The 12,523-nt window shown below is 37.7% G+C and overlaps 1 protein-coding gene across 1 annotated transcript in view; it reads left to right on the top strand.

Annotated features, from left to right (window-relative positions):
* LOC124159956 (ectopic P granules protein 5 homolog) overlaps positions 1-12,523 on the top strand; it is a 160,691-nt gene that overhangs the window by 53,569 nt on the left and 94,599 nt on the right. Inside the window, exons 14-16 of the mRNA XM_046535784.1 lie at positions 3,622-3,773; positions 9,776-9,937; positions 12,043-12,160. Of these exons, the coding sequence (XP_046391740.1) occupies positions 3,622-3,773; positions 9,776-9,937; positions 12,043-12,160 (432 nt within the window). The remainder of the gene's footprint in view (positions 1-3,621; positions 3,774-9,775; positions 9,938-12,042; positions 12,161-12,523) is intronic.

Genomic DNA, 12,523 nt, shown 5'->3' with positions numbered 1-12,523 from the left:
CATCAACTCATGAAGATTTGATGGAAACTTTTGTGTAACATTTTCAAACTAAGGTTAAATGGCTAATTGGAGAATATTTTTTAATTTTTGTAATTTATCTTTCCCTTCCATCTACCAAATTCCACTAATGAATCGCTCTTTTGGGTCTGAGTGAATGACCACAATAAGGGCCTTTTAAAGAAATATCATTAAGACATAATTTTATAATTACAGCAGTCTCCCGATTATCCAGCTGTGGTTTATCCATGTTGCGGGCTTGTCTGTGCATGAGTTTAATACTTTTTCGATGTTTTCTGCGATCTTCATAAAAATATAAAAATGACGCAAAAGCACTAGGATATTTACGTTTTAATGCAAGGCTATACCGGACTTATTATTTCTATGAGAATTCCCTTCGTAAAATGGAATTATTTTACATATGTACTTGCTGACAAAGAATGTTTAAAGTAGAGATGGGTCGAATAGCAGATTTCTCGAATTCGAATATTAAATCATAGCTCGAATATTCGAATACCTCGAATTTCGAATACCTCGAATACTAAATGATGAATGCTGGAATGTTTGACTCGGTTGCCTATGCAGCAGGCAACACAAGATTTTGGGGAGTAATTTTGATTTCCTTAAAATGATTCGAACAGGAATTTAGCTGATTAATGAATAATTTAATTTTATGGAAACAATTGGGCATATAATTAATTCAACTAACATCGCTTTACCCCCACTCCTGCTGCCAAGTGCTAGCTGACAATCTGAGGCATTTTGCAAAATACAAGCTCTTTCCCACCGGATTTTCTTCAATTATTTTCAGTCCATCTTTGGGATTTCTCACGAGATAAGAAGATGAATTGGAATTGCTATCAGGGAGAAACTTGATATATGTTTTCGGAAAAAAATACCGCATCAACTTCCGAGAAGCTCTGCTGCTCATATCGAGTTTCGCCAGAATGCTAAGTCTCCGTCATATTCTGACATTTATTTCTTTGCGTAAAATGCTTAAATAAACTCAGAAATACGTCGTGTTTGGTCTTATTCTTTTTGAAATTACGCGCACATTACTAATATTTCAATTCAATAAAGGTGTAACATCAATTGACGAAAGTCATTCTTAGACACCCTTTGTGCTAATAGATGACTCATGCAGCGGTTGACCTCCACAGAAATGGGGAACTTCGAAGCTGGTAGGAAAAAAAAGGTCAGTGGGGGAGGAAAGGAAGGGCCCGAAACACGTTTCTATTGTTCTCGCGTATTTTTTCGAAGCTAAGGTCTTCGTAATATGATCCGTGCGCGAGCTGTGACCTTTTTTTATTTTAAAGAAGAGGAAAGCCTCAGAGGGGGGGCTAGTGCTGAATGGAGAGGGATACCGGACCTTGGGAAATGCGCTAAGTATCCCACGGTACTCACACAGCAGTTGACCTCCAGAAATGGGGAACTTCGAAGCAGGTAGCCAGAAAAAGGTCAGTGGGTGAGAAAAGGGGGGAGGGCGTGAAACACATTTATATTGCTCTCGTAACTCGATATTTTTTCGAAGCAGGGGTCTTCGTAATGCGATCCCTGCACGAGCTGGGACCTTTTGTTTGATTTCGGAGAAGAGGAAAGCATCAGAGTGGTTGAGGCGAGTGCTGAATGGAGGGGGATAGAGGATCGTGGGAAATGCCCTAAGGTTGCTATCCCACGGCACTGAGTTTCTCCTGGTGGGGGGAATCGGGGATTTTCGGATTTTTTCACCCGACTATTTTCGGTTCCCCTCGTCGAACACGCAAGTTGACGCTAAAATCCACGAATTTGATGCAATTCGTCAACTTGCGTAAAACGGCGCTGCGAGCACTAAATGACTACAGTTCTCTACATTTTTCTGAGTCACTACCAACGACGTGCGTGCGACAGTGTATGACGCGAAATTCAAAGTATTCGAGGTATTCGAGGCGGTACTTTTCGCATAACTATTCGAAATCTCGAATATCGAATACTTTCTAGTATTCGAGGTATTCGAGTATTCGCGGATACTATTCGCACATCTCTAGTTTAAAGTATACTTGGACGTCTGCCCTAGCAGTGCTGATGACAATCAGCCATGGGAAAAAAATGTTAATTTATATTTGAAGATTCTTCATTGTTTAATCAATTCTAAATTAAGAAAAATGTCATTTACGATCTTTAATTGCATATTTCATTCAGAAAATTTGCTGTTATTGCCGTGGCCTCGCATGCCTTTGCATATGGCCCAAGGGAACTGGATATTTCATCGCACTCAGGCATGTTTACGCCGTGACGAGTCAAGGTCAAACTAAAGAGAAAGGGAATAGTGGAAGTGAAGGCAGTGAGGGAAGTTGAAGTAGAGATAGCATGAGTCATAGCAGGGCACTCGCCTGCGTAGACTATTTTCTATAAGTCCTGGCTTCCTGTAGCGCGATCGTGCACAATGATCATGGATCTGCATCCCGCAGCAGTTACATCCTGGACAACTTGTGCGAGACGTGACTACCCGGCGTGGTGCCTGACAGTGTAGTTTCCGACGTAGCACAGTGGTTTTGAAGCATTTGTGGAAACCACTTAACCACTTTTCTGAATTCATAATCTTGCAGCCACGGATACGCGGTTTTCGGACACCTGGTATGATACAAAGCAATAGGAATGCGAGTACAAGCACTTTTCGCCACTAAATAGATCACGGTTGGGAAAAGAAAGCTCTTAATGATTTTGGAAAGCATTCTAAAATAACAGACGATGTGCATAAATAATATTTAATCGTTTGATTTATATGAATTATGAAAATTAAATGATATTGAAGTGAAAGTTTGGATTGGTTTTATTCCAATTATTCATGCTGCGTCTCCCCATCATTAGGCGGGATATTCGGGAGTGTGCTGTACTAAAATTTGGTGAAAAAGCAACTTTTCATCTTCATATCTCCCAAAAAAATTCAAAATGGTAGACTTCTCTATTTTCGAAGTACATGCTGGCTCTTTACTTACTTTGGCTACTACAGTATCTGATTTTTCTATATTATTATTAATTTATAGGTCATTTCTCCTCAATTAAATGGTTGTTAGATCCTTAGTGTCAAACATTTTGATTATAAGTTCTGTATGAGTGTATATTCACCTCAAACTTAAGGTCCCTTTGTGGTTTTGTTGCAAAATAATTGGAATGTATATACATGTGTATCTTTAATTTTTAAATTACAATTTTGTCTAAAATATGTGCTCTTAATTATAAAATTGCTTATATTTTTCCACCCATTTATCATAGAGCCATAATTTTGTCTCATTGTTAAGCTAATACATATCTTGCTTAAATTATTAAGTATACATAAAATTATTTTGATGCAGTATCCCACCTTTGTTCAACTTTAAAATGTTTAAAAAATGAACTTTTAGCAGCTTCATGTGGATGTCATTCAATCAGTTCTCTCATGGTCAAAAGGTTCATTCAAAATCTGAATGTACAGTTGGTCATATGATACAATTTTCAAATCATCGATACTCATTTTCAGCAGTAAGCTACATGTTCTCAGTTCTCATCTCTATTTTTTTAATCATGACCTAATAATTGCTTTAGTTATAATTATCTGTTAACAACAGTTTTGATTCTAATATTTTAAATGCTTCGTTCTTGAATTAGAATGCATGTCAAACTCTGGGAGTACTACCCTTTCCTGCAGCTTACCTTTGTATTTATCGCTGGGCAAGACAAGCATTGGATACTCCATTAGGTCACCCTGCACTGCTGCTCATTTGGGTGCGATTTTTCTCCATCTACAGCAAATTGTTTAGGTAAGTCTCTTTACGTAGTTTGTAAAGCTGATGTCCCATGGTCAAATTTGCATCAAAATTTGATGCAACTGACACGCACCCTGTCCCACGGTCAAAATTTCATCCAACTGGCTTTTGGTCCTATCGTTTGTACAAAACACCGTTTTGTCCAAATGGATAAGACAGGTTCCAAATTTTCATCCAATTGGATGAAACCAACCAATCACAGGGCCTTTAACAAAAAAGCATCGCCAAGCGCTGACACACAGGCCACATAGGTTAAACTTATTTATTGTCTGCATGAGCATTTCAATTAATAAATATATATGTATATTATGGATACAAAAATAAACTTTGTAGTATTCCACACTGTAGGAATTAAAAAACCAACCGGTTTCCACCTTTTCAGGTCATTATCATTATCGTAAACCTCTAGATAAAGACCTGAAAAGATCAAAACCGGATGAAAAGATCGAAACCGGTTGAGTTTTTTCATAAGTACTGTATGGAATACTAAAAGGTTTAGTTTGGTCTCGATAGGCGATGGAAACTCTCAACAAGGAAATCCGTAATAATAAGTTGATCGTTAATATGAAGGAAATGATCTTTAGAATTGCAATACAAGGAGGGATATTTTGGAAAGAATGAAAGATTTACTTATGGTATCGAGGCTGAATTCTACAGGTTAGCTTAGTGGAGGGCTTGCAATCTGAGCGAGTGAGCAGCTGGAGAAATGACTAATATGAAATGACTATTATACCTGTGAAACACGACAGCTGCCCGATTCTGTCACTATGATTATAGGATAAGGACCTTATTTTAGCAACTGCTAGATTAGGAGAGAAAAAATGTGATTTAAATGCAGTTTACAGCACTATTCATAACATCTTCTCAACCACAATGTCCATCATTTATTAATAACATTTTCCTCTAGGGAATAAACTACCTCACATTTGTATCCTTGCGTTTTATTCTGCCCTCAACCTTGCTGATAAGGGACATGAAAATATCCTCACTTATCGTCAATTATTATCAATAATATACGGGTACATCAGCGACCAACTCCTTCTCCAACATGTTTACCACGCTTATTCCAATTGCTTTCATACCCCCTTTCTAGCCAAGGCCAAGTTCAGCATTCCTTCTGTTTTCTTTTTTTCACCTCTTTAATGTTCAAGAGGCTTTTTCAGACAATTTCACCTGCTAAAAAGACAGAATCCTTCACTTCCACAAGCTTCCAAATTTGTTTACATAAATATGGTTATTTTTTTGTTTTTGGTCCAAATGAGATGCATCGTGGGACACACCCGTCCCGTTGCATACAAATGTTTGCATCAAAATTTTTGGTCCAAAAATTTGATGCAAATTTGACTGTGGGACATCGGCTTAATATCATATGAAGTAACCTCTGTAGGATTCTCAAGTTTCACCATCGTACATGAGTATGTAATATTTCAATTCATTACAGGTACTTTTTAATAGTGTACTCTTGCCTTTATTAATTTAATTTTGCTTTTATAGATATCAATCCTGACATCTTAATTAATAAAATTTGTGCCTATAGAATGGTAGGCTTCCTAGAATTTTGCTACATCAATTATTTGCATCACCCTGGCAAAGTGATTCCTGTATGATGTGGTAAAAAGCCTCCTGAATTGATTTTGGCTTAAAAAAACTTACATCTGGTATGCAAATAAAGTTGTTAGTGATTCTGTATGATTGCAACAATAGCAAGCATTGTCTGTCAAGCTTATGGCACATCTCTGTGGGTAGCAGCAGCAGTGTTTACATCTCAGCTGGAAATTTCATTGCTCATGTGGCACAATGATCAAAACTGACTTGCATTATATTTCGGCAGGTCTGGGTTAAATGAAAGAATGGTGGAACTTGAATTTATATCTAAACTCTTCAAATAGAGTTATTTTCCTTTTTCTAGTACTAAGTGAGAGTTAATTGGAAAATTTATCCATGATGTCAGGGTTTAGCCATTGTGTCAGTGGCATGCTATGGGACAGAACCACCAATGATTTCCTTTCAAATGTTTCCAAGTTTGTCGCAATAAAAGAATTCTAGCTAAGTTACGAGTCTAATGTAACCATTAAAACCGAGATATTTAGAGGTGTAAGGTGATAAATTAAATAATAATAATGATAAAAACATGACCCATCGAAAGGCATTGCTAGCGGCGAATAGAGGGTACTAGAACGACTCATCTGCTCAGCAATAGGAAGGGAAGGCTGCAAAAGCATGGGAGGGTATGTGGTGATGATGGAGAGTGTTCTCTTGGTTCTCTACCTTCCTAGCAGGGAGGCACTGGTAAAAATACGGACGAGGGACCTGGGGACATGTAAGAACTTGAAATTTTGTGAATAATATCTTTGTAGGCAGAAATGTGCGAGCTAAGTGATTTGTGCTGTTTGAGTTTCCAGTCTGTCTCGTCTTGTTTGGATCTAACGCTATTAACACAAGCCTGCATTCTTAAGGTTCTACCATGTTTTTCAAATTCTATTGATGGGGTACCATATATTGTTGTGCGCTGAATCCGAAAACTGTCTTACTAGATTGAGTCAGAATTTTTTTTAAAATTCGCCATCTGTCCATTTCAAAAGTGTGATATATGAAAGAAAATTGAAAGTATAAGACACACAATTATATGTCTACTAACGTGTAAAATACAATTTAATGTGCACATATCTACGTTTTCTAATTATTGCATGTCATCCTTTTTACTTTCATCATTGGATGCATCAGTAGAAATTATATAAATATTATTATGCCAATAAAAGCAAAATTATGCTGTTGTAGTAAAAACTTCTCATCGCTTTTTGGGTGCAGTCTAATATAGGAACTCATGTTTCTTTGATAAATCGATAAATAAAAGTGACGGAACCATGAATAACAGAGTTAAATTATGTTGGAAATGCACCATATTTGGACTCATTCTTTTTTATATTTGGTGTGCACTTGTATTCTTGAAATCATACAACATTTATAGTGAAAAGTTATTGGTTGTCAACAAAGAACACAATACATGTGGGACTCATGCTATCAGCTTGTTTAAAAATTTGGGGACCAGGAGGGCAGGTCGCATGAATTGAGGGGAGCTGGCAAGAAGGAGAGGGAGAGAATATCTTCCATTGCTCTAAGGTGATTTAACATGAAGTCAGTGAAGGTTTCTTTGGCTATACAACTCCTGGCTCTATCCATTTCTAATCCCCTTGGCACTTCGATTTTTAATTTATCACGGGGAAACTATTTCTATGCTTTACATGCTTAAAAAATTTCAAAAATAGACCTTGTTTGGTGTGATTTTCTTTTGTTAGACCCCTATGCACCACCTACAGGCGAATCTTACAGAGAGAAGGAATCAGGACATAAAGCGGCGATTATGGTTAAGTGTAGAAGATAAGCAAGGAGAGTGTGACAAACATGTTCCGGCCATCCTTTCTCAATGAGACGATGACCCAATGCGGCAACACAATTCTCACCAGCAGAGGTGTTGTTCACGAGAAATATAAAGGGACCAGGGTAATGGGCATTCACCCCACCGGGAGAGAATAGAAGATGACACCAGGCCCCCACCAAGAGCCGAAGAATGGGCTAGGATAGTACAGGAGAATCAGGAGTGGTACCTACAGAAATACGCCTCCCCTTAGGAACCTCTCCTGGATTTCCATCCTGGTGACCATGTTCTCATCTGGATTCATCAAATCTCAGATGCCGCTTGCTGATTTCATGCCGGATTTGCACCGAAATGGTAAGGAACAGGTACCATCAATGAGGTGGTCATCACCAACATATTGCGTCATACTGAAAGGAAGGGTGTTCTTTGTGAGTTTTGCGCCATGAAGGGAGGGGTGGATGCCAGATGTCAGAAGGTTCACGCCCAAGTTCTTCGAGCTGCATCTCCACCACAAAAAAACCACTAGACCCCTTTCAAGCTCAACCTCCCGCCCCAACTGCCCTGGAAATAAGGCTACCACCTAGGCAGCGATACCAAGTGTTATTTTATACAGTGACTCCCTATGGACCATCACAATATGGCCTCACACATAGAGTTAAACTTGCTTGGACTGCAACCACACGGCTGACTACAGCAGGGTTGTTCTTCGCGAGTTTTGCACCATCAAGGATGGGGTGGCCCTGCCCTGTTGTTGAATGTTGAATGAAAGAATGTTGTGCCCTGAACGTATGTGGCCTAGTGGCATCGTCGGCAGAATCTGTGGCAGGTCATGGAACCCTTCCAGGGCGGGGTCTGCAGCAGGCGGCGACAAATCCTCGGGGAGGTGCCAATCCCTGGAGACGATGGCTGTCAGTGCGATGGGGAGGTTGCGGGGTCGGCAGCAGAACCACTGCCATATACAAATTCCTGACCACTTCTCGATGGGATGGGAGGATGAAATTTTTACTGATGGTGGGGGACTGAAATTAATCCGGAGAAAAATCTGAGAACCCCGACTTTCCCCATGGAACCCCCCAAAAAAATTCAAAATGGCAGAAAAATCAACTTTTGTATCTTTCGACATGCAATCGCCCACTGCTCCTTTACCGTTTCATATATGTGAATGTTTGAAACTCATACTAAAACTAGAAGAATGAGGCTTTTGTCTGAAGTCAGTTTCATCTCTTTAGGGGGTCTCAACTCCCCTCGATTGCCACCGTAAGTTTATAGGCGAAACCTTTCCCTCCAAAGCTGCACTATGATTTATGATTTCACACTTGATGCACTACAGTCAGAAGCACTGATTTTTTTGGTTCTTTCACTGACACAACTTGTTTTGTTGACAATATTTTTGCCGTTGCTTGTGTAAACAAATTCCATTTGCTCCCGGGGACTGAGACCAATGCTTGCAATTTCAAAACATTTCTTATTTTTGAAACTTCATATTTTTTAATAGCGCCATGTATTTAATGTAGGCTTTTTGCTGGTACCACAAATTTGCTACGTATTATCAAAAATTATGTGATATCCTGCTTTGTACGATCGAGAGATTATGTAGTCATGCCATTCAAACGAGACCACTAGCACTCTGCTACTGCATCAACCGATTCCATGGCACACATTTTAAAAAAGGAAGTTATGTTGCTGAACCATGTACCTACAAGAGGTTCGTATGATTCACTCAAAATGATGATTTGTAGGTCGGACTGTTAAAATTTTCCCGAGAGCATCAAATTCATGTTTCCCATTGCATAATAATAGAACCTGAAAGCTCAGAGAGTGCAACAATAGTGGAGTGAGCTCATAATGACAAAATGCCCCTTGTTGTGGGGAATGTTGTCTGTTAACAAATATATGCTCGTTACAGTTGTATGAATTGTAAAATATTAGTATGTATTTTTCTTAATATTTTATTCCAGTGATACTTATGAGGAAGGAGAAAGAGGTCAAGTTCAATACTTATAGCTTGTGTTACCCCATTTTAATTTTGACCACTGCTTCTCCTATATTTTTTTCTCAACTAGCAGAATCAACTAAACATTTTCCATGCCTATCAATCTAAGACAATTCAGAGGCTAATGCAGCCCATATATTAAAATGCTTATCACATGATTCTTGTGTCATCCATGCCCCACAATATTTAATTGTGTTATGTACTAGGTACTATTCACAACAGCCTCCTTATATTTTCTGCTTCTTTTGAGATATAATATTGGGTTAAGTTGGTCCAAAAACTTAGGGGTACACTAAATGCAAAGTACATTAATGCAGTTATGACCTTTCATTAGTTTCAACAGTTATCTCATTCATGGTATATAAGTTCAGTGGTAGGATCAGTACTAATTCAGTCATTTAGTGGTCAATATTTGTGTGTCCAGTCTTTTTAATGTAAGTTTGTGGTCAGTGTTTAATCTATTAAGTGTATATTTTTTTATGTTAGGATAATGAGATAGTACTTCTATTTGTAATACAACCAAATAAATAAACAGCAGAACGCCACGCAGCTGACTCTATGATATACCTATATAAAATGTTATGATGAAATGGATGTTAGTATTATTTTATTATTTGATTGTTTCAGCTGTTCCGAGCAAAGTTCCTGTATGCTTTTTGAAGGATCATCCTTTACTGCACTACTCGCTCAATTGAAAAAAAAATTGATTGAATCTGCTGAATGGTACTCTCGAGAGGCTGAATCATTGGATGATCATGATACATCATTGTGGCACAGGCATTGTTCCAGGTATGGAAGTACTTTTCTTCAGAGAATCCTTTTTTGGAAGAAAAATTTTTGATATAACAAATGCTGCATGGAAATTAGACTGCATTTATACTGCAATTTTGGTTGATTACAGTAAAACTCTTTTTTTCATTCTCTTGGTATCTTCAGCAATAGTATAAATGTAGGAAAATTCAAAGAAATAATAGTTCAGGGGATCAATAAAAAAAATGAATTGAGAAGGAGGATACAAATCAAGCCATGCTAAGTGGTTTCCTTCTGTATTGAAATCAAGTATGCATGTACTATTTTAGATAAGTCTTAGAGCCATTATTCTCTACTTCATCAATCCTCGCCTGGCTAACTTTCCATCTTATGTTTCCTATGTAAATCATTATTTTGATGGAAATTTCAAAGCTGTCTTCGAATACAGCAAGTCATGTGAAATATGACGAAAACAGAACGAGCACCATTATTTTGAAGTTTTCGCTGTCACAAATTATAGTCATGGTTCAGACGAAAGGGTTATGTAAACAGCTGGTAAAAGAAATGATATTGTTAATATTAATATTACAAAATTATGAACCTATGTTGTTTACCCAACAGCATCGAAAAAACATAGTTATGAAGTTTGATACTAGCACTGCAGGATCCAAAGCATCCACAGTATTGCAAATCACCAAGCTTTGCTGTAGTGTGCCATAGAATTTTAGAATTTCTGGGTAAACAGTGAATGTTTCACAAAAGCAGTTTGGTTTGGTTGAGAGGATAAAGTTTCCAATAGATTAGTGGACCTTGAAGGGCTCTTGAAAGGAAGTGTCCGAGATTTGAAAGGGATGAATTATAATTATTATAAGGAAGTTAAGATGGGGGCTTACTTTTTTGTGTGTATCAGATAGGATAGGAATATCTTCCTTCTCAAGATGACTGATGCTGATAAATCTCTTTCTCTTCAGGATATATATTTATTGGAACAATTATTTCTTGAGGGGTCCTTCCTTTAAAACTTATTTAGGTTGTAAATTTTTTCGAAGCTAATGGAATGGTCTACCTCTTTATCCCTTAATTTGACAGTGTATGTGTAGCTGAAATCAAGGGCGGATCTAAGATTTTTTCTGGGGGGGGGGGGGTGGCAAACGGTCTACTCATATTTGACATTAGAAGCAACGTATAACAATTACTGTACGAAATATTATCTTTATCTTAATATGAAGGTTATTAATGTGATATTTAATCAGTGAGGCTCATAATACATAAAATAAAACGATAGTACAATAACGGTATTAAAAATCTTGTCTATTTTTTAAGCGTCTGAGGGGGGATGGGGGCATATCTTAATATATACATAACAGGATCAGTATAGCACCAATGACTTGTGTGCGATAGTGTATGGCGGGAAATTCAAAGTATTCGAGATTGTATCTTCAGCAATAATTATTCAAGATATCGAATACTTTCTAGTATTTGAGTATTCGCGGATACTATTTGCACATCTCTAGTGGAAATATAAGATTTAATATCGAAGTGCTAGGAATCAGCGAAATGAAGTGGCCTGAGGAGGGAGACTTGTGGAATGGAAGCTCTAGGATTATTCACACAGGATCTCTAAATATGCGTAAAATGATAGAAATTTTGTGTGTACTTATCGCAAGTTCACGTTTTATCATGGAAGCATTGAAGTTTTTTGATTAGGCTACACTGCGTTGTGATAATTCTCCGAGGAACGAATTTGCGCTATATCGAAATTGTACTATGTGAGGCATGGGTGTATGTATATAGATTAATGACCCTAAGATTGAAATTGTGTTAAACCATGAAGATTTGATGAATATTACACAAAAAATGTGATATGTTTCTTATGTTTCTGAAAAGACATGTCATATAAAGTTCATTAATCCATACTCCTGAATTTTTGGTCTTGTGAACTATGTAATAACAAGTGTCTACTGTGCCACTGGCCCTGGAGTTGGTTTTGGGCAAGGGTCATTTTTGGCATAGTGTAGGTAACTGTTGCCTTTCCTCCATAACATTTCTTCCATTTCTATCTTCCTAGACTTCCAGAGCTTTCTTCCTTTCTATATTTATGCCTTATGTTTATCTCTTTTAATATATATTTTTTCTACCCACAGATTATTTCATGCATTTAGCGTGTGGTTGAATGGAGAGAAGCAGTCATATCAGTCACCAGTTCATTCTCAACAGTATTCACCAAGCAGACTTCCAATGGTGATATTGTATGAAAACAGAGTGAGTTAAAATTCCATTTGTATGTGTTTTAAATGAGTGCTCAGTTTTGAAAGAGTGTGCAAAGTGTGTGAATTATAGAGTAAAATGTACTGCCATTGTATCACTAAGGCTACTGATCTAATCTAAATATGTATTCATCTTTATGTTCTTATGTTATCCCCAGTCCATTGCATCAATCTTTATTTCCCAGACTTACATCAATGCCAATGCCCAATACATACCTAACTAAATGGAAGATGCAAAAAGTGCAAAGGAAGACCATCCTTCCTATTATGTACCATTTCAATGCGCCCAACCCTTCACTCAGTGGCTTTGTCTCCTGATGTCACCTGCCCATCCTTCAGCATTCAGAGGATGGGTAAG

Source organism: Ischnura elegans, chromosome 1 (genome assembly GCF_921293095.1).
Source record: "Ischnura elegans chromosome 1, ioIscEleg1.1, whole genome shotgun sequence".
Lineage (NCBI taxonomy): Eukaryota > Metazoa > Arthropoda > Insecta > Odonata > Coenagrionidae > Ischnura > Ischnura elegans.
Note: the sequence above shows the minus strand (reverse complement) of the source record. Positions and strands in the feature narration are given on the sequence as shown.